The sequence below is a fragment of the Carlito syrichta genome, unplaced genomic scaffold, assembly GCF_000164805.1.
Source record: "Carlito syrichta isolate Samal-C Ts95f unplaced genomic scaffold, Tarsius_syrichta-2.0.1 Scaffold307199, whole genome shotgun sequence".
NCBI classification, from domain to species: Eukaryota; Metazoa; Chordata; class Mammalia; order Primates; family Tarsiidae; genus Carlito; species Carlito syrichta.
Window position 1 is genome coordinate 302574 of NW_007251295.1, and position 23545 is coordinate 326118.

The 23545-nt window shown below is 38.8% G+C and overlaps 1 protein-coding gene across 1 annotated transcript in view; it reads left to right on the plus strand.

Annotated features, from left to right (window-relative positions):
• Positions 1 to 23545, plus strand: part of PLCH1 (phospholipase C eta 1) — a 260899-nt gene that overhangs the window by 142082 nt on the left and 95272 nt on the right. The window contains exons 3-6 of the mRNA XM_021715578.1: positions 7531 to 7677; positions 10083 to 10326; positions 18784 to 18913; positions 22838 to 23008. Of these exons, the coding sequence (XP_021571253.1) occupies positions 7531 to 7677; positions 10083 to 10326; positions 18784 to 18913; positions 22838 to 23008 (692 nt within the window). The remainder of the gene's footprint in view (positions 1 to 7530; positions 7678 to 10082; positions 10327 to 18783; positions 18914 to 22837; positions 23009 to 23545) is intronic.

A 23545-nucleotide genomic window follows, 5' to 3' on the forward strand; every position in this document is an offset into this window, starting at 1 on the left:
TTGTAAACATATTGACTATGTGCACACGAGATTGGCAAATAACTTCCAGAATGTTACTGCTAACCAATTAGTTTTGAGAAGTCTTTCAGATATTCTTATCTTCTCTACAGGAGTGATTTAGTCAATGACCAAAAAAAAAAAAAAAAAAAATCAATGAAGTCCACATTGTTTGTTCTTTGGTGGGAAGAATCATGACTTAATAAGAGTGATGATCTCCATGGTTGATTGCAAGCACAGTCATTCATAAACTGGTTTTATTTGACTTTTAAGCCCTACTCCTGGCAAGGAATAGTTTTGTAGGTGAAGCCATCTCCTGTGAACAGCTGTTATATTTCATTTAAAAAATTCATATCTGTAGTAAGACATCCAGATGTTAATCAGTTTTTAAAAATACTTATTCTAAGAGGCTCTCCAGAAAAACTGGAATTGTATCTTATTGGAAGATAAAATAACATTTATGAATGCTAGATTAACTGGTTTATAAACTCACTGAACATAGAGAAAAATGCTCTTTGAGTCTGAGCAAAGTAGGAGGATGTTCAGTGACCTTCTGAAGTTCACCCAGTCAGTTAGTGACAGAGCCTGAAACAGAACTTTCTCTGCTCCCCTCCCCATGCCCCTGAAACTGCAAACAGATGCTGTTGTCCAACTGCAACACCCATAAACTAGAACTCTTGACACCCATCGTGGACCAAGGACCAAAATGGGTGTTTGGTTTGTGGTGAGAATTAAACAAACATACCAATTACTTATGCCCTGACAGTTTTAGAAAACTTTCTTTTCCTTCCTTTTTGACAAACGTTGCCTGCATCATTTGACACTTTTTCCACATAGAAATGAAATTGCTTTCAAAAGTGACTTTTTCAGTCACTTAGATTTACTCTCATCTGTGGAAGCTGGCAAGAAATCAATTCCCATTTTTCATGTACCTTTTTGCTGAAAAAATGATCTTGCAGAGGACCTGAACTCTTTTATTTTTATCCTGCTAATGCACAGTTTAGGGATCTGTGTCCCAAAGCAGATGCTTTCACAAAAGAATGAGAATGATATTCTTGTGTGACCTTAACCTGGTCATGGTTATGACCTTGTATGTTAAAATCTGCCTCAAAGTGACCTTTGTTGCAGAGAATTATCAGGGCACCAAGTGTGCTTGGTACTACTGAAGGTGATTTTGCTCCTTGATCCTTTCAAAGGACAGAGCTAAGAAATATATGCAGGTATACAAATGTGTTCATATAAACATGCAAATACACATACAAAAATACATGTACATGAGTGTGTGTAGGTTACATTTTATATATACGTTGCAGTCATGTGCCATATAATGACATTTCAGTCAACAGTGGCCACAACTATAATCCCGTGAGATTATAGTACCATATTTCTACTGTACCTTTTCCATGTTTAGTTATGTTTAGGTACATTCATAGAAGCATGTTTTTCAGATTTATAGCCTATGAGCTGTAGGTGTGCAGTAGGCCATACGGCCTGCATTTGTGTACGTATACTCCATGATGTTCACACAACAAAATTACCTCATGGCATATTTCTCAGAATGTTTCCCCCTGCTTCAGAGACAAGTGACTGCATTACTTTCTGTTTCTGTTCTCCTTCCTATTCTTACTGATTTAATTTTAAATATCTGGGATACTAAGAGAGGTGCCACTTCCTTTCTTATCCTTTCTACTTGATTCTTTCTCATTCTTATAGATAACCAGATCATTGTTTTCTGGTTTATCTTCTTGTGTAATGATAAACAGATATTTGTAAATGTAAACATTTCTCATCCTCTTCTGACACAAAAGGTAGTAGCACGCTCTACGTGCCTACTTATGCCTTTACCTTACTAATATCTCCTGTAAATTACTCCATATCAGTTCATAGACATCTTCCTCATTATCTGTTGTACTTACATAGTCCTCCTTTGTATGTATGCATTGATTATTTTATTCAACCAGCCTCTCATTCAGCATCCTTTTTACCCCACGTGCCAATGGAAGAGTTTAGCATGATGTGGGAGAGTTGGAAGAAGGAAAAGAAGACAAGAAACAGCACAGTCATCATAGGAACCTCAGAAACATTATGCTAAGTGAAAGAAGCCAAGTAGTAAAGACTGCATGTTGTAAGATTTTATTTATGTGAACTATCTAGAAAGGCCCATCTATTGAGAAAAAAAGTAGGTTAGTGGTTGTCCAAAGGGAGTGACTGGGAATGGAATGAGGGATGATAGAAATGTTGTATAACTAGATTGTCACACAGTTCTGCAAATATACCAGTCATTGAATTGTACATTTTAAACAGTTGAGTTTTATTGCATAAAAATTACACCTCAATAAAGTGTTATAAAGAATCAGCATCGAGTGGCAGGTATGACATTCCTAACAGAATGTGATTATCTCTGATTCAAACAGGGTTGAAAAATTAAACCCTATTAGATGTAAGATGTCATACATATTTAATAGAAATCTTCTCCCAAATGGTATATACTTTCTATTATGTTATTTCAAAACAAAAATGTCTTTTTTTTTTTTTTTTTACAGTATTTTCTACTTGAGGGATTTAGTGAACTTATAACCATTAAGGAAATTTACTTATGTTAAACTGATTATAGCAGAAAGGATTGATTTAATCCTTTTAAAGTGATGAATTCTGAAGGACTTTATAACCACTTTGTTAGCCTTTCATTTTACAGATGAGACTCTGTTGAGTTTTAAAATTCTAATTATGTAATAAAATTAGGACTATAGTCCCCGACTCATCTGTTCTGCTCTTTAAATATTTATGCTACTTGGTTAGGCAACCATTAAAGTGATAATTATTAAGACTGTGTAGCAACTTGGAAAGCTGTTATAATAAGAATAAAAAATGCAGAGTGCCAAATGGCTTCAATATCATTTCAAACAGTGCAACAGACTTGGGTACGTGTGGAGTTCTGAAGCACGGCAGACAAAACTAACATTTGTGTTATGTGAGGGACTGGTAGGTATTTCTCCCTTGATATTCTTGGATGTTGCAGCATTGTATCCAAATGAATCTGTGTCCTGGAAATACTAAGGCTACCATAAAGGAGAATGTAGAATCAAAGGGATTATGCATATATTGACAGCTACGTGAATCTGTAACCCATAACCTGCATTTTGCAGACTTTGCTTAGGAACCTTCAGCACCAGAAATGTATGATTGAGGTTGTATCATCCTAAGCCACTGAAATTCTTCCCTTGTTTACCTGCGTTAAAGCCATTCTTACTTTGTTTTATGGAGTCTACCAATATGGGTGGTGAATGACTTTTTTATGGGGAGTGTTGATCGCTGCTAACCATTTTTACTGGAGGCAGAACATGAAGAAATTGGCTTGTACTGCTACATAAGTGATTTAAATGAGACTGGGAGAATATTTTGTCCCATCATTGGTGACTTTTACTCATTGGGATGAGTTACAAAGAATGAAGAAGGGTGCTTCTTCTCTGGTTGGCTTGATAACTACAAGGGATTGTCTACTTTCAGGTTTGAGAAAGACAAAAGTGGGTCAGATGACTCTTGGGATTACATGGGACTGAATTTTTCCATTTGATGCTATCTAAATGGCTTTTCTATGTGGCAGAGAGCAGTCAGGGAGAAAGTATAAAGTGGCTGCATAAACAATTTAAGGCTGGGCATGGTGGCTCACACCTGTAATCCCAGCACTTTGGGTCGCTGAGGTGGGAGGACTGCTTGAGCCCAGGAGTTCGAGACCAGCCTGGGCAACAAAGCCAGATCTTGTCTCTACAAAAAATAAGCTGGGTGTGGTGGTGTTCGCCTGTAGTCCCAGCTACTCAGGAGGCTGAGGTGGAAGGATCGCCTGAGCCCGTGATGTCGAGGCTGTGGTGAGCTGTGATCATGCCACTGCACACTAGCCTAGGTGACAGAGTGAGACTCTGACTCAAAAAACAAAAAGGAAAAAACAGCTTAAGCAGTGTATTGTTTTAGACCCTGACTTTGCCAAGTATATTGCAATCATATTTTGCTTGTCCACTATAACACATGATGCAGGCATCTTAGCCATGGCTGAGTCAGTAAGATACGTGTGAAGCTAATGGATATTTAATATATTGTGTAAACACACTCCTTCACTGAGGGATTAGGTTTCACCTTCTAAAGTGTTTGGGTTTTTCTGTATTAGGCTTGCTAAATGGTAGGTGGTACTTATTAATTAATAGCTCAAGTAACTGATTCCCCTATATATCACTGTGTTTTCCTGCTAGGATGTTGAGTTGTTATAGCCATAGCAGTTCCATTTCAGGGAAGGGAAAAGGAGCTGGGAACAGGAGAGAAGGGGTGTGTGAACCAAGTAGAGGACACTGTGTCAGATATATAGACAGTCCTTGCTGCCAGATCTCAGATGATCGTTAATTCAGTTTTCCACTTTGGTTTAAAGAAATTTTTCATTCTCTTTTCCCAAAGACACATCTTTCTAAATAAGATCTCTTATCCAACCAATCCTCTGCTCAGAAGTATCAAGTGAATCTCTCATTGCTAGTAGATCAAAACTTTATTATATACCGGCATCCTCAGCCCCCACAGCCTAGTCTTATCTAGCTCAGGGAATCATATATCCTGTCAATTCCCTTTTGAGTCACTCTTCCAAAGATGGAGGCTCCTTTTTTCCCTTTTCTCTGATTATACTCCACTCCTACTCTTTCCTGTCCCAATTCTTCACTGATGCTATCTTATTACTACATTTTTCCCTTTCCAGCCTTTTCTATGGTGTATTCTCCTTTTCTATGGTCTCCCATAGTATTTCTGTGTTTACTTTTGACTTGGCATTTATTCGTAAAGAGTTCAATAATAATAAAACTAGAGTAGTGTCTTAGTTAGCTTGGGTTGCTGTAACAAAATGCCATAAACTGGGCAGCTTAAACAATAGACATGTATTTCTCACAGTGCTGAAGGCTGAGAAGTCCAGGATCAAGGTGCTGACCAATTCACTTCCTGGTGAGGGCTCTTTTCTTGACTCACAGATGGCTGCCTTCTTGGTGTATCCTCAAATAGCAGAGAAAGAGAGAGAGGGAGAGAGAGAGAGATCTTGGGAACCCTACTTGCATGATCTCATCTAAACCTGATTACCTCCCAAAGGCACCACCTCCAAATATCATCACATTGGGGGTTAGGGCTTCAGGAGTGAATTTCAGGGCAATAAAAATTCAGTCCATTACAAATAGCTGCCATTTATTGTGTTGATGATGTGCCAGACATTGTTTTCAGCACTTTACATGATTATCTCATTTAATCCTCACTTTATTTCAAGAGGTAAAATATTATTGTCCTCGTTTTATAGATAAGCACAGGAGACACAGAGAAGTTAAATAACTTGCCCAAATCATAGAGTTGTCAGTGGAAGATCTGAAATTCTATCCCAGGCGGGATCCAGACAATGTTCTTAACCACAGCTCTAAATTGCCACTAATAAATATCCTCTTAGATGTTTCATTTTCTTAACATTTAAACTCCTTAAGGTCAAAGAAAAATATCCTTTTTCTTTACCTTGTCTCATGGCCCTGTGCCTGGAACAAGGAGATGATCTGTAAATATCTGTTTGTTTATTTATGTGTTCTATTGTCAGTGATCAGTGAAGTCCTAATAGGTTTTTCTGGGAATTTTGCTCAATGGCAGGTGAATTTAGTAACTTGTTTGAAACCAAATCTCAACTTTTGTTCTGTGCTTTAAAGTAAGCATTTTAAGTTTGTGTGTTTGTTTTCTTTTTTTTGTTTTTTTGAGTTGGAGTCTCACTCTGTTGCCCAGACTGGAGTGCAGAGGCTGTTCCCGGTCACCGCAGCCTCGACCTGCTGGGCTCCAGCAATCCTTCCACCTCAGCCTTCCAAGTAGCTGAAATACAGGCGCGCGCTACTACGCCCGGCTAATTTTTTGATTTATTGTAGAGATGAGGTCTCACCAAGTTGCCCAGGCGGGTCTCGAACCCGTGGGCTCAGGCAATCCACTTACCTCAGCCTTCCATAGCGCGGGATTACAGGCTGAGCCATCGAGCCCGGCTGTGTGTTTGTTTTCTTAAGCAATATTTTTATTACTTGAGTGTTTGATGTCGGTTAAAATGAGTAACGGCCACCTTCATCTTCTTTGAGGTATCAGATCTTGAAACTATACTTAATTTTGTACTTAAATCCCCTTGATTTCTTTGCGGGGAAAAACAGGCTCTTCAAGGAGTAAATTGTGAAGGTTGGTTATGCTGAAGTACCTTTAATGGGTATCCTATGCATACAGTGTTGAACTCTTGGATGAGCTTATCCTTCCTAGTAAAGACAAAATAGTTACCAAAAAAAAGAGCTAAAGCCTAATATTGTTGAAGTTTGTTTATTATATTTCTTTGATCGGTTGTTTATAACAGCATGCAGCTCGATAAGGTAGGTACTCAGAGCTAGATATTTTGAGTGCTCTGGTGCCTTTGTATTCATTGGTGGTCTTTGTGAAACAAAAGCTATTTCAGGTTAATATCATTTTAAAAGTACGTGGAAAGGTACTGCATAACTTGCAGAATTAAGGGGAAAATGACATCATTTGACAGTCTCAGGAAGAATAAGAATTGTGATAACTTTTGCATCTTAGGTGGCCAACCAGGAACAGCTCAGTTGTTGAAATGGCTCAGTTCTGTTTTCAGTCTATGTACATGCTCAGTATTCGTGTTTCTTGGGAGGGAATCAGATTTGCTCTAAGCTTGAGCCAGGTGTCTGTTCCTTGATGGGGTTGATGGATAGGCCACCCAAAGCACATGAAATGAAAGAGGAATATTGCCAAAGCAAAAAGTGGAGACACTGTTACCAAACAAGGCAAAAACAACAGACGCCTGCTTCTAGCAAGTGTCATCTCAAAGCACAGTGAATTTAAGTGACAGTTTTGACCTAGCCTATAAGTGATTTTGTTATTACTGGAATTTAATCGCCAAGTTATTCCTCTACATGGAAAATCTTAGTAGTTTAATGCATCAATAAGTGTTTTGTGTTCAATTGTGACAACTTGATCTTTCGAATCATATTTTTAAAAATGACATTTATGTAGCTATTTTCAAACATACACAAATATCTAACATGAACCTATATGTTACCATAATCCAGCTTCAACGGCTGTCAGCATTTTGTCAATCTTGTTTCTGTTGATTGCATCTTAAAGCATTATTGTAAGTTGCTTTTATGACTGGTTGTATAAAAACTCACAAGATTTAATATGTCTGATAACTATGCTTCAAGAACATAAATCCAAGTATCAAACGGTCATCAGTCTTATAACCAAAAAAGTTAACAAAAGATAAGCCCCCCTTGTCCCCATGAGACAGCAATGCATTATTTACCTGGAAGTCGAAGTTGATTTCTGTCAGCAAGGCTTTTTTTACTGGCTTCAGCCTGATGAATCAACTCCGTGACACCTCTGTGTTCATATTAGGTGCACAGGGGGACATCAGAGGTTTCATTTGACTGGGAGGTCTAGATGGCAGCATGCACGTGCATTGTATGAGAGCTGAACGAACTCTAATCTCTTTTGCAGTTGAAAGATGCATGAGTGTGATGCAGTCCGGGACACAGATGATCAAAGTGAAGCGTGGGACCAAAGGACTCGTCCGGCTGTTCTACCTGGATGAGCACCGGACACGCCTCCGATGGCGACCCTCCAGGAAGAGCGAGAGGGCAAAAAGTAAAACCTTTGATTTCTTTGCTTGACTTGACACAGCAACACATAGGTTAGGCTGAGTAGGCTCTGGAAGTTTCAGATCTGTGGAAATTTCGTTTTTTTGCACTTCTCGGGATTAGCTGGTTTTGGATATTGAGAGACAGAATGAGTGATGGCCACTCTGGGGAGTTTAAATCCATAAAAAATTTCTTGTCCATGAATGCTGAATGTTGAAGACGTGATTTTTGGTTTCTTTGAGGGGGTTGGTAGGAATAAGGTTTGGCAGCCCGAGGCCTTTTATTTTCTCATAAAACGTGAAAGGCATCATAAATCCAATGGGCTTTAAAGTGTACTGCCATATTCTGAACACAATTAACTGATTGATGAATTAACAACACTGTTTTAATGATATCAAGTAAAATAGTTTTGATGTGAAACTAGTTAAAGCTTCTTTCCTAGTTAAAGCTTCTTTCTTCTATACTGTATTAGGTTTCCCAGAGAAACAGAATCAATAGGATAGATAGATAGATAGATAGATAGATAGATAGATAGATAGATAGACAGACAGACAAACAGACACTTGAGAGGGGGCTTATAAGGGGAGGTGGCTCGCATGATTATGGAGACTGGAAAGTCCCACAACAGGCCATCAGCAACCTGGAGAGAACCAGGGAAGTCGGTGGTGGTACCTTTGTTCTTAGGTACAAAGGCTTGAGAGCTTGGGGACCTGACGGTGAAGCTCTCAGTCTGTGGCTGAAGGCCTGAGAACCTGGAGGCTGCTGATGCAAGTCCCAGAGCCAAAGGGAGAACCTGAGGCCGAGCATAGGTTCTTTTCCTTGGGAGTCATGCGGGGAATTAGTTCATATGAGAAGAAAATCGGGACCTCATCATTAAGGTGGAAGCAAGAAGTGGATGATATATGTGGCAGTTGAAAGGATATGCAGCACTTCTGATTCATGCTTAAAAATAAACAGCAGACCCAGATGCAGTGGCTCACTCCTGTAATCCCAGCCCTTTGGGAGGCTGAAGGGGGAAGATTGCTTGAGCCCAGGAATTTGAGACCAGTCCGGACGATATAGCAAGACCTCATCTCTACAAATAATCAAAAAATTAGCTGGATGCGGGGGGCACGCTCCTGTAGTCCCAGTTGCTCAGGAGGCTGGGGCAGAAGGATCACTTGAGCCCAGAAGGTTGAGGCTGTGGTGACCTGTGATCATGCCACTTTACTCCAGCCTGGATAACAGAGGGAGACCCTACTCAAGAAATAAAAATAAAATGAAAAAATTAAGCAAACAAAGAAAAATTAATTTTTTAGGCTGAAATGATCATTCTTGCCAGGGCTCGTCTGATCCAAACCTTCAGTGTTGCTCCATTGCTTAAGTCATGCTCATCTCTGTCCGTTATTCCAGCCTGGCGTCATTCCAGCCTTTCCAGCTTTGTCTCCCATTATTCCTCCTGACCTGAGCTTTCCAATCCAGCATGAACGGCCTGTTCAGCATCCCTGGCATGGGCCTTATGTTTCGCATCTCTGCCTCTCCTTGGGTGCCACCTTGCTCCTCTCAGCTTCTCCAAGCTCCTCCCTACCTTCATTATAGCCCCACAGTATCCTCTCCAGGAATACCAGTCACATTTAGCAGGACTATTCAGTTACCAGTCAGTCAATTTTTTTTCTTTTCAGTTTTCTTTTTGTGAGTCAGGGACTCACTCTGTCACCCAGGCCGGAGGGCAGTGGCAAAATCACAGCAGCCTTAACCTTTTGGGCTCAGGCAATTCTTCCGCTTTACCTTCCCAAGTAGCTGGGACGACAGGCACGTACCACCACACCAAGCTAATTTTTTTTATTTTTTATTTTTAATAGGGACAAAGTCTTGCTATGTTGCCCAGGTTGGTTTCAAACTCCTGGTCTCTAGCAGTCCTCTCACCTTGGCCTCCCAAAATGCTGGAATTACGAGGTGTGCGCCACCATGCCTGGTCTTTTTACAGTTTTCTATCTATCTTCTCATGCATGTGGCAAAACACCGGTGGCTCCAGGACGATGTGTTTTTTTTTCTTTCATAAATATGTAAACTATAGGTTTGATACCCTTTAGAAGGTGTCAAAGGGTCATTAGTCACTCTTTCTACCCATCTCACCCTGAGGAGTATAGCTATCTTTTTAATATAAATTTCTAGACCTCTGGAATTATCGTTTTGGGAGGACATTGTTAAGACTGCTCAGACAGGTAATGTATTATCTGGGGGTTTCTAGCAGAAAACAATAGGGCCTGTGTTTCACGTATAGACTTAAAACCACAACTTGCAGGCAATGAATTTTTGCATGCTTATTTTTTATATTTAAAATGATTTTGCTTTTTCTTATCTCTTATTCCATGTAAATAAAAGTCTTCACTTTTCTTGCCACATAACTGTGTAATCTCACTACCCTTACAGTACTTATCGATTCCATTTACAAAGTCACTGAGGGTCGGCAGTCTGAAATATTCCACCGACAAGCTGAGGGGAATTTTGACCCCAGCTGCTGCTTCACCATCTACCATGGGAACCACATGGAGTCCCTGGACCTTATCACCTCCAACCCGGAAGAGGCCCGCACCTGGATCACCGGCCTCAAGTACCTGATGGCTGGCATCAGTGACGAAGATTCTCTTGCCAAGAGGCAGAGGACTCATGACCAATATCCTTTTTTGTTAGGAAAATAAAGTTCTACCTTTATTTTGAGCTTTGTATGTGAAGGGAGGATTAGATTATGCTTGTTTTTTCTCATAATTTTCCCTTCTGTGTCTTTCTTCATTCCTAGCAGACTTTTCTCTCCTCCTCATTCTCAAGTAAATGGATACATGAAATGTATAAAAACTAGGCCGGGCATGGTGGCTCATCCTGTAATCCAAGCACTTTGGGAGGCTGAGGTGGGAGGATTGTTTGAGCCCAGAAGTTCGAGACGAACCTGGGCAATAGACCTCCTCTCTGCAAAAAAACTTTAAAAAAAAAAAAAATAGCAGTTCATGGTGGCACACACCTGTAGTCCCACCTATTTGGAAGGCTGAGGTGGAAGGATCACCTGAGCCCAGGAGGTCAAAGCCGTGGTGAACTGTGATCATGCCACTGCATTCAGGCTGGGTGGCAGAGTGAGATCTCAACTCAAAAAAAGAGGAAACAAATAGAAATCTAAGTTTGCATGAACTCTGGAGCAGAATCCTTCTGAAGAGATTGAATGTAGCTCCCCAGTTGGAGGGATCCCCAAATATAACCTATAGTTTCCTGAGAGGAGGTGCCCATTAAGTATCATTGCCTATTTTTTTAAAAAATTGTAGAAGTATTCATTAACTACAATCAGGAAAACACTGATTTGGATCAGAGAAAATTCTACTTGTTATAAAGTCAGTTTAGTTTAACAAATGTTTTTTGAGTTGCAATTATTTACCAGATGCTAAGCAAATTCCTGCTTTTTCTCACTCTGTTTTTAACTTCAAATTTGAGAACTGAATGGGCTGCTACTCAAGGAGAAGTTATTTTTTACTTAATAACATTTACCCTCTCTAAGTAGCTGGAGAAACGAATCTAAGTCTCTTTCTTGATTAGACCCATTCTTGTGGTCCTGCAGTGCTGACAAGATAAATGATTAATGTGTTCGGTTTGCAGGCATGCTTCCTGCTAGGATCTACTGGGCATGTAGCAAGGCCTTTCTGGCCTCAATTTCCTTATCTGTAAAGTATCAGGCGAGGGTATCAGGTGAGCTGACTGCTTTGGTTCCCTTCTTCACATTTTGAATGGTCTTAACATACAGGTGCCCCTGTCACAGCAGAGGGTGGCATTGCTTCCTTGCCATCATTGCAATGTGTGTCCTAATTTTTTTCCCAGGAGTTAGTGAAAAATTTGTGCTTCTCTAGTGACAATTCCTCACCCAGGGATTGTTGGAGCAGAATGGAAATATTCAGCCCATGAAAGGATCCTGACAGTGTGAAAAGTCTGAGTTGATGAGCCATGATGTTTTCATCAATATTCACAGCATGCGGATAAAGGCAACTAGGATTTAGAATTAAGCAAAACACAAACATTGGAATTAGCTTTCTGTGTTCAAATCTGCCAGTTTGGTTTCCAACTCTTTAACATTTGGTAAAAAAAATGCACAGCCAAAAATACTGAATCAGTAAGAATGCTTTCTGGTACAAGTGGCAGAAACCATACAAACAGTGCCTTAAATGATAAAGAATGTTCGTTTTCCTCGTAAATGAGAGATCTGAGATGGGGCAGTCTCTTGAGTCAGTAGCTCTCAACACAGCTAGCAAAGTTTCTTCTTCTCATTAATCTTTTTTTTTTTTAAGAAAAGAAAAACTTTTCGGAAACCCTCTCAAAGACAACCTCTCATTGCTGGTCAGAATTACTAATTGCAGGCCTATTCCTAAATCAATTTCTTGCATGAGAAATTGACCTGATTAAACTTTTATCTCAGGACCCTTTTTTGTAATCTTAAAAACTGATGATTCTATAAGTTTAGAGTTTTTGTTTATGTGAGTTCTGGCTATTGATATTTTTCATATATTAGAGATTAAAACTGAGAATTAAAAAATATATTAATTTATTTACAATCATAATAAACTATTGCATGTTAACATATTCATTTAGAAAATAACTATTTTTCAAAGCAAAACAAAAGAGAAGAATAGTATTGCTTTACTGTTTTGCAAACCTCTTTAATGTCTGACAGTAGAACACATAGATTCTCATGTCTGCTTCTGCATTTGATTTGTTGTGATGTGTTGTTTTGGTTGAAATACATGAAGAAAATCCAGCCTCTCACAGATATGTAGTTGGTAAAGGGGGGACCTCATGTTTGTGGTGACCTCCAGGTCTATATTTTGAGGATGGTTGTAGTAAGGCCAATATTCATTTCTCCTTCCAGTTCCCACCCACTGTGAAAACACATGGCTTTTAGATACCGGAACAAATTTGAGGTTGTTTTAGCAAGGAAGAAGGGAGAGCAGTGGTTGTAGGGGAAGCAATCAATTCCTGAAGCTTCCAGCTTTACACCAGTTAACTACTACAGATTCACAGTATTTCAAAGACTCTAGTCACTTATATAAGTCTCTCTCATAATCTTTGAAAGAGACAAGTTACGGTGGGTATAAATTATGGAAGCCTCTTTTTCTTTATTGGTCAATAGTTTTTTGGGACCTGATTATCATGTTTACTGACACTTGAAAATATTTGTATTTTGAGGGATTTATATTCTGGAAATTACATTTTCTAGAAAGCAAGTATACTCCAATGCTATCCAGAGGAACCATTTTACAAGAAATATGGAAACAGTTGATTTTTGTGCCAGTGAAGGAAAAAAAATGGAAATAATAAATTAATGAATATTTTGTAAAGAGGAAGCTGAAGTCAAAAGTAGGGAAGGTTAAGTTGAATCAGGAAATCATTCTCATACAGATTTGTCAGAACTTAATAGGGTTTTAGATAATAGTAGTATTGCTTAATAATAGAATCGCATCCTTAATTGGACATACATTTAAGTACATTCATTGAGAAGAACAGATTTGAGATAGTCATTATTCAATTTTGCTTAGGAATGAAAATTTCAACTGTGAATGAGTAATGAGAATAATGCATCTTCAATGGCTGCATGAGAAAATCCATCCAGTCTAGAGTGTAAGTTATTTCTACAGTATGGTCATGTTGAGTGGAGGCAGATACAGTGCTCACACTACCTAGACGAACTCCAGTGTCATAGTTAAGGGTTCAGACCCTGGGACTGTCCTGCCTGGGTCCAGCCCCACTCTGCCTATACAGTGTGAGTTTGAGAGAATGACTTACACCCTTTGGCCTCTGAGTCTTTTCTATAAAAATGGTGTGTAAAGGTCAAGTGAGTTGATATACAAAGTCCTTAGAACATGTCTAGCACATAGAAAGCACATTATAAATCATAGCTACTGTTATTATTGCCAAAGAGAGATCAAGATTGTCAAATCATTTGCTTTCCTGTTCAGATTAAAGTCTGAAATCTCAGTGGCTCTCTAATGTGAAGATGATGCTGTTGGCTCCTAGGCTCAGCATGTTTTCCTCACCTTGTCTCATGACCCCTCAAGGGAAATGATTATCTGTAAAAGGCTTTAGACAATCCCTTTCGTATGTTGTAAACGAAATCCTTATTTTTTCCCTCAAGCTGCAGGGTAAAACTGGCTTGCCACCTATTTTTGTATGGGCTCTTGAGCTAAAAATGGGTTTTCAATGGTTGAAAAAATCAAGAGAAGAATAACACTTTGTGACGTGAAAATTATTTGAAATTCAAATTTCAGTGTCCAAAAATTAAAAAATTTGCCAGGCATGGTGGCATGCACCTGTAGCCTCAGCTACTTGGGAGGCTTAAGTGGGCGGATTGCTTGAGCTCAGGAGTTGGAGGTTACAGAGAGCTATGATGGTACCACTGCATTCCAGCCTGGGTGATGCCAGCCTGTTTTTGTTTGTTTGTTTGTTTGTTTGTTTTTCAAGACCATTGTATAGTTTCATGATAGAAGATATTAGACCATTACTTTTCGTTCAGTCTTACTCTCCAAGATTTTCTCTGTGGAATGACTGTGTTTGTCCTCTTAAAATTATTAGGTATATGACTATAAATTATTACTTCAGGGCTTTAATGGGCACATATCTTAATTATGAAAAACAAATTTAAGATATACTTCACAATACTTACACTATATGTACCATTACTGTAAGGAATGGTTTTTCTGTTCATGGAATCTGAGAGTTGGAAAATGTTTCATGGTTGAAAGTTGTGCTTCCTGATATTATAGATGAAGAAACGGAGGCTCCAAGAGGTGACATGAGTGATGCACTGTCACCGGGCCAGGTGAGCAGGAGCATTAGGTATATTAGGTATATTTCTTGGTTTGACTCCACCTCTGTTTCTGCCTTACCAGTCTCACATTCCTCAAGTCAATTGTCAAAGCCAGTTTGTGTGTTGGTGCTAAAGGCCTTGCAGACACAAGCCCATCCTAAAGGGTTTGTATCTGCAGAATATGCTCATACTTAGGATTTGACTGTCCCCCGCCTCTTCTCTGGAGAAGTCTGGTTAAGAATTGTAGAATAGGGTAACTCCCTTGGGTCCCCTCCCACTGTGGGAGCTTTCTATCCTCTCAATAAATTCTGCTTTTTCAAAATAAATAAATAAATAAAAGAATTATAGAATAAAAGGATAAAAATATTACTGTCATTGTAACACAAGACAGATGGCCCAAGGGACCAAGTGGGTTCTTGGCTTCGTGCAGGAAAGAATTCAACAGCGAACCGACAAAGTAAAGTGAAAATAAGTTTATTAAAAGAAAAGAAGAGGCCGGGCTCGGTGGCTCAGCCTGTAATCCCAGCACTTTGGGAGGCCAAAGCAGGTGAATTGCCTGAGCCCGCGGGTTCGAGACCAGCCCGAGCAACTTGGTGAAACCTCATCTCTATAATAAATAAAAAAAATTAGCTGAGTGTGTAGCATGCGCCTGTAGTTCTGGCTACTTGGAAGGCTGAGGTGGAAGGATTGCCTGATCCCAGCAGGTCGATGCTGGTGTGGCAATGAGCTTGCCACTGCACCCTAGCCTGGGCGAGAGTTGAGACTCCAACTCAAAAAAAAAAAAAAGAAAAAAGAAAAGAAGAACTGAAAGGGGGTTACTCTGTAGGCAAAGCAGCTTCATATATTGCTGGGGTCTCAGTTGGAAAATGAACTTAAGTTTATTGAAAGGACAGAGAGTTGGCTACTCCATGGGCAGAGCAGCCTGGGCTGGTCTATAGGAATAACCATAGCTGTACATCACTGTTGTTTTATTTTGATAGTTATCTCTTGATTATATGCTAAATGAAGTGAATTATTCATGGATTTTCTGGGAGAGGTGAAGATTTCTAAGAACTGGGGTTCCTTCCAGTTTGTTGCTATACGTGAGCAGGGATGGAACTGTGATGGGCTGGAGGGTGTGTCATCTAGCATACTAATGTATTATAATGAGCATATAATGAAGGACAGGGTCAGGTAGCAGACAGATTAGTCGCCATCTTGATTTTAGCTGGCTCTAACTGATTCTTTTTTAGTTTTTTCAAATATGTGGGATAAAATTCAGTGTTAGGTATACAAATGTTCATTGTGCAGGTACCCTTGTTGATGAGGTGTGCCCCCCTCCCTTGGCAGCTTTTCACTACTGCCAATCCTGCCCCCACCCTCCCCTGGCAGTTTCCCACTACTGCCAATCCCTTTCTTATAGTATTATGATAGTTGTTCAAGGACCACTTATGAGTGAGAACATGTGATACTCGGTTCTTTGTTTCTGTGATACATCACTCAGAATGATTACAGACTCTAAGTCCATCCAAGTTGCTGCTCTCTGTGGATGCTTAGGCCACTTGTATACCTAATCCTGAATTATACCTCACATCTTAAAAAAGAAAAGAAAAGAAAATCAGATTATTTACCTCTAGAGAAACTGTCTCAGTCACATGTCCTGAGAAATAGCTTTGTTGTTTATCTTAGGAAACTAATACTGCTGAATTACTATCTCATTCGGACTCATTTAATCACTTTCTTGAACTCTAGCCCAAAACTTTGTGAAGTACAGATCGGTATCCATAGTCAAAAGAAATGGAGCTCACTAAGTAGGTGCTGTGTGCCCAGAAAACAGGGAAAAAAAATGAGATCCAAGTACTTATTAGTAATTGGCTCAAATCTTTCACCCTTTTGATTCTTCAGCTATTTTCCTCTAGGTCTGGGTCTTTAACTTCCCAGTGTTATATATAATAAGGTCCTGATTGAAGTCTGTGTGGAAAAATTGAACTTAAAAGAGCTGGGCTAGTTATTTTAAAATGTTGTAAAGGGAACAAAATGTGAAATAAGGTATTTACAATTTGAAAATCACCTCTATTTAACTTTGAAAGAATAAAACTTTCTGGTTGTTTTTAGTTTCTAAGGTACTATCTCCTACAGTCATAATTTGAATTACATAAGAAATAGAAATGTGCTATGTTACCACTAGAAAGTTAATTAATATTTTGATTTAAAATGAAAATCTCTCACTTGATGTCACCTATTGATAAGCAAATATGTCCATTGTCTCTCTCCTCTCCCATTTCCTGGTTTTAAAACTATACCTTGGCTAGGCCTGGTGGCTCACATCTGTAATCCCGGTGTTTTGGAAGGCCAAGGCAGAAGGATTGCTTGAGGCCAGGAGTTCGAAATCAGTCTGGGTAACATAGCAAGACCCCATCTCTACAACTAATTTAAAAATTAGCTGGGTGTGGTGGTACATGCCTGTAATCCCAGCTACTCTGGTGGCTGAGGTGGACGGATCGCTTGAGCCCAGGAGTTTGAGGCTGTGGTGATCTATGATCTTACCACTGTACTCCGGCCTGGGAGACAGAGCAAGACCTTGTCTCTAAAAGTAAAATAAAATAAACATAAATAAAGCAATGCCTTTTTCTACTTTGATTCTCTGGTTTCTTTTCATCACCATATCATTTCTCTCTTCATTACCCTTCAAACTTTGAAGTTCAATTGGGCTTTCCAAATATACACACAATCCCTTCTTTCTGTAACTGACCCTTCAACAACTATACATCATCCATTTTAAAAATCCTTTGCTAAAAGTTAACTGGGAATTTTCAACTCATCTGCTTATTACCCTTTATTCCACCTTCCCACTATGTAAAACAACCCCAGGCTTATTTCACGGACAATCTTTTAAAATGTCAGTTCACATCATGTAAATCCTGTGTGTCTAAACTCAGTCACTTAGCCTCCTACCTGAGCTTTGAGGGACCCGCTGGCATATCACACTTGAACTTCTTGCTACTGCCCATGATTTAGAAATTTGGGCCTGTTAGGTGAGAAACATCAGAGTTAGTAATAGGAAGAGGAACCTAGTACAGACCTTAAGTGCAGGAGAAAAGAATGCTAGCTCAGGTTGCAAGAGACCTGAGTTGAGACCTGATTCTAAACTAATTCTTATCAAATTTCTCCCTCTCATTTTATACCCTTATCTGAACAATGATGAGATTGAACTAGATGGTCTAATTTACTAAATGTAGGAGTGAGACTGAGAAAAGAGAACTGAAAAGATCATGTACTCTGGGGTATTGTGAAGGTAAAAAGATACTGTAAGGAAGGGCATACGGGAAGATAATGTCTACATTTGCTACATTCAGCCTTTCATCCTAAAGAGATTCTTTATCAGGAAGTTTTTGAGAACCACAATAGTGGGTCATTTCTGCCTTGTGCTATCTATATGCCTCATAGATGAAGAACCCTAGCCTTACAAATGAGAACTAATAGGGACACAAGATTTGTGTTATGAACATGGTGGCGTAACTGAGAAAAACTGGTCAGGAAAGGAGAGTAAAGAAGGAGCAGCATATAAAGTCATGTAGAAATATTTCACACATATAGAGTCTGCTAATGGAGATGTGAATTAAGATGTCTCCTTGCAGCTGGGCACGGTGGCTCATGCCTATAATCCCAGCAATTTGGGAGGCCCAGGTGAGAGGATTGCCTGAACCCACGGGTTTGAAACCAGCCTGGGCAACTTGGTGAGACCTCATCTCTGTAATAACTCAAAAAATTAGCCGGCGTGGTGGTACCTGCCAGCTACTTGGAAGACTGAGGTGGAAGGATCACCCGAGCCCAGCAGGTTGAGACGGCGGTGGCCATGAGTGTGCCACTGCACTCTAGCCTGGGCGACTGATTGAGACTCCAATTCAAAAAAAAAAGATGTCTTCTTGTTAGAGTGGAATTAGAACAAGCAATGTAGTTTTTTTTTCTCTTGTTATTGATAAAATATACTGCTTTTGCAATAATAGATTTAAGATTTAAATTGGATAAGATTGGATACGAATATTCGAATTATAGAAGCCCTCAGAATAATCTGATTTGACTCTCATTTCACAGTGGAGGGAACCACTTCTTTAGGTCTGCCATCCCTTTTCTATTTTGTTGTTACTGTTGTCATTGTCATCATCACTATTAGTAGCTCCTCAGAACCTGTTGCTTGCTGGACCTCCTCAAAAGAATTTCTTCTCAGGTACTCTCTTCCTAACAAATGACTTTGTGAGTGTTCTGTGAGAGAGCATTTTGGTGAAAGCACAAGTGTTTTCTTTGACCTTTCTGCATGTGGGTGAAGCAGACCTTTGAGGAAGCTGATAAGAATGGGGATGGCTTATTGAATATTGAAGAGATACACCAACTGATGCATAAACTAAATGTCAATCTGCCCCGGAGAAAAGTCAGACAAATGTTTCAGGTAAGTTTCCACAATTGTATTGGCTTTATATCAAATACACAGAGATTACTAATGTACTTAGGTATATCACAAGGCTATTTTGGGCCGGGTTTGGTGGCTCTCACCTATAATTCCAGCACTTTGGGAAGCTGAGGAGGAAGGATTGCTAGAGCCCAGGAGCTTGAGACTAGCCTGGGCAACATAGCAAGACCTCATCTCTGCCAAGTGAGACAGAGTAAGAGTCTGACTCAAAACAAAAAGAAAAAAAAGGTTATTTTGTTTTGTTGGAAGCTAATATTATGTACTCTGTACTTTTTTTTTTTGGATGACAGGCTTTTGTCTCATCAAATAAAAAAAAATACTTTATAAGACTTAAAATGCATCCAAAATTTCACTTTCTGAAATTTTTGTTATTGTTGCTGTTTTTAGAACATAATTAAGCACTTTTCCTGACACTTAAAAAATGGAGTGAATTCGATTGAGTCCACTTCAGAAGACAATCATATCTATTCTGATCCTCACAGGGCTATTGTGAGGATCAGCATACAGACTAAGTAACAAGACAAAAAAATAGTGCTTGTCCAAGACATCAAGAGCTCTCTGTTTTGTTTTTGAGAAGTTTAAGGTTTAGAATCCCTGAGGCTTAGAAGTGCTAATGACGCTTGCCATTTGGGGAGCTCTCCAGTTCATTCACCTGCTTGTTGGTGTTAGGTGAAATGCTCTTTTCCTGTTCTAAGTCCTTGAGAGAAATTCTGGGGCCCAAACTAACTCCGTGGCATCCAGCTGTGATTGTATTTAGTCTTCAGTGTAAGGTATAGAAGTGAGCTCTCTTCTTAAACTGGGGCAAAGACAGTGTTAGACTACCAGAAGTTACTAGAGTATTAATTTATGAAGGCCCTTATTTGGCAATAAGTCACGTGTATAATCCATGTTTTACAATGATTTTTCTATTCTAAAGGGCCTGGTAGGTAATATTTGTACATGGAAAAGTAAGCATAGGAAAGCAATATGGTGTTTAATACTTTGTGCTTCCTTTGTTTTATAACCACTTGTCCTTAGGGATGGTAAGAACAGGAATAACATGGAGTATGAGTTGTGACAATGAATGGACCGAGGCTGGCTTCATTTTGTGACCTCTTGAGGTGACCACATCTGTGGTTGGAGATGGTTTGCATCGTGGGCTTCTGGGTCCCCTTGCACTGGAGATTAGCACAAGGGAAAGGAAAGAGAAGGAAGGAATGAGATCTGCTATATAGGGCATCTCAGAGATGGAGTAAAGGGCTTCGGGATGGGAAATGAATTGTCACAGATGGAGTAGATTATCTTTAAACTCTGTGGAAAGGTTCACCATTTTCCTGGCATTCTCTCTATCATCTGTCTTTGCCCTGTGTTCCTTTAGGAGTTGTTCACAGGACTGGACAGGCAGCTGATTGCATGTGCGAGGCCAACCTTAAAGAGTAGGGCAAAGTCTACCTATGGAAATATGACTGGGTGGGCACTTTTAAGGAAGTAACATAAGCTATCAAACTATTTTTACTTCTATATTTTTCCCCTTGACATCTGTTTATCTTTAATGCACCTAGTGTTTTAGAGGGTAAATCAGAAATTTTATGTCATATGGCTTATGAGTTCAAAGCAAATTATTTAGGTATGTTTTAAAAAAAAACACATTGTCTTGGCCAGGTGTGGTGGCTCATGCCTGTAATCCCAGCACTTGGAGAGACCGAGGTAGGAGGATTTGCTTGAGCCCAGGAGTTCGAGACCCCTGCGCAACATAGTGAGACCTCGTATCTACAAAAAATCAAAGAATTGGCTGGGTGTGGTGGTGCATGCCTATAGTCCCAGCTACTTGGGAAACTGAGGTGGAAGGATCGCCTGAGCCCAGGAGGTTGAGACTGTGGTGAGCCATGATCATGCCACTGTACTCCAGCCTGGGCAACAGCGTGAGACCCTGACTCTGGGAAAGCATATTTTTATGACCTTAAATTTTAGAACTTATTATCAATCTGGAAATGACCAGATAAGTAGTTGTATCTACTTCATGTTGATTACTTCCCTCAGGGACCTTGCATTTAGCAGGGTTCTGTATATGCTCATGGTACAAGTGGTGGGACTAAGATCTTAGCATTATTTCTAGAATATTCTCTCTCTTTTGACTGTATTACTGATAAAAACATTAAAATCCTCCTAAGGTTTTTCTTTTTGTTGCCTTTTTATTGCGCTGGAAGATTGAACTGATTTTTTAAAATATAATCTTTTGAAGTACAAATTAGCTTCTTTTGAAGTCTTTAGATGCTGTTGTTTACATCTCAGAATTTTATCATTCTTAGTTGTATTAGGCATTTACATAGAAGTCTTAAAAAATGTTTCATTTCTGTATCCAAGATTAGATATTTCGAAACTAAGTTATGGCAGTAATATGGACGTTCGATCCAATTTCTTAGGATGCATGGATTCTCTAGCTAAGACCCTCTTACACAAAAAATGTTGATATTCTAGTTCAATCTACCTCTATCTCTAAAAAGTCAGAAGGCAGCAGTGATTGGCCTCATGTAGAAACTCTATAAGGTTTAAATATTGGTTGATGTGTTTGTTCATAATTGACCTGATGTTAGCAAAGTTTAAAAAAAAATTTTTTTAATGAGCACTTTGACTGTCATAGAACAGCTGAAAGTACATCACAAAATCCATGCATTTCAATACACCATTCACTTTCTGTCAGTTTTTGTTTTATTACAACCATGTTCACTTAGAACGAAGATTATCATGTAAATAGGTCAGTTGCTGATTCTGTTTCCCCAGTAGTTTTATGGTTCTATGGCAAATCCAACCCATCAGAAGTGAGACACACGTGGTGAAAGATTCCTGCTCAGTAAATACTAGAAACAAATAATTTCAACTCTAGATCAATCCAGATGAATTTTTTAGACTTTTCCGTGGAGGGCAAGCAAGGAGATACCAGTGATGTTCATGGCTGTAGATCTACCTATGAAGAATTAAGAGAGATTTTCTTTTTCTTTCTTTTTTTTTTTTTTTGAGTCAGAGTCTAACTCTGTTACACAGGCTGGAGTGCAGTGACACACTCACAGCCACTGCAGCCTCGACCTGCTGGCCTCCAGCACTACTATACCCAGCTCATTTTTGGATTTATTGTAGAGACGAGGTCTGGGCTCAGGCAATCCTCTCGCCTCAGTCTCCCAAAGTGCTGGGATTATAGGATGGAGCCGCCGCACCCAGCATGAGAGATTTTCTTATAGGTTAAAAATTAAATGTTATTGGATTGCAGTTCAGAAACAGATAAGAAACTATAATTTTCCTCTTGTGTTAAATACATTTTCTCTCTTTTGTTCTTGATTAGTCTTGTTCCAGATTTCTCTTTTTCTGTAGTTTCTTCAAAATTCAGTGTTTAGTTTTCTTGGTCACCTTTGTGTCAGGACTTTTCTATTTTGTTGCTTTCTGTTTTTAAAAAATAATTTATTTCTTTCTATTTTCCTTGGTTTATTTCTTTCTACCTTTTTGAGTTGAATTATTAGTTTCTGTGCTGAATTTACTTTGCTTTCTAATAAATGTGAAACTTCTCGTTCCCTTCTAATTACTACTTTAATTTTACTGTACAAGTTTTAATATGTAATGTATTGGTTCATTTCAATGTAGTTGTATTTACTATGGCCAGAGAAATTGGTTTATATAAGGTCGATACCTTATAATTTATCAATCCTTCCTTTGTGGCCTAACATATAGTCAATTTTTAGAATGTTCCATGTGTGCTTGAGGAGAATGTGTGTTCACACTTGTGATTTATATGTAACTATGTGTTAGGACACAAAGGAAGTTTTGGCAAAATATAAAGATTTATATGCCCTTTTATAGTAAATATGATCTCCCGATACTGATTCTCCTATTTTAAACTCTCATACTGCTTTGTTGTTTCTATGCCCTTTGCAGGAAGCCGACACAGATGAGAATCAAGGAACTTTGACATTTGAAGAGTTCTGTGTTTTTTACAAAATGATGTCATTGAGACGCGACCTTTATTTGTTGCTCTTGAGCTACAGTGACAAGAAAGATCATCTCACCGTGGAAGAACTGGCTCAGTTTTTGAAGGTGGAGCAAAAGGTATCATTAGACTGTTGGACTAAATATTTACTTGAAAATGCAAATGAAAGATACATGGCTTTCCTTTGGGGTTAGATGTAGGTATACTTTAAATTTAGGAAAGAGGAGTATAGGAGTATATGTCACAAGTCCACAAAAATTTTATCTATGGGTCATTTGATATAGGTTCCAGCAGTTTTTAAGAGAGGAAGTGATAAGTTGAACACTTGCTTATGCAGTTTTTTTACCTTAAATATTTTGCATATGGCTATACATGTTTTTTCACAAAGAAATGTTAGCTAATGTGTTTTATTTTGGATACAAAAATAATATTTTCTTTATACTAATTTTATGATGCATTAATAATAGTTTAAATTTATACCTTATTATTGTAGTAGTATAAATATATTCTATTTCTATATTGAATATACATTTATTTACACTTACATAAATTTACTTATGTTTAAAATATAAATTTATATTTATACTAATTGACCGGATATTTAACTATGACATAATTCTTAACCAGCGTTATAGTACATTATTGATAATTTTGAT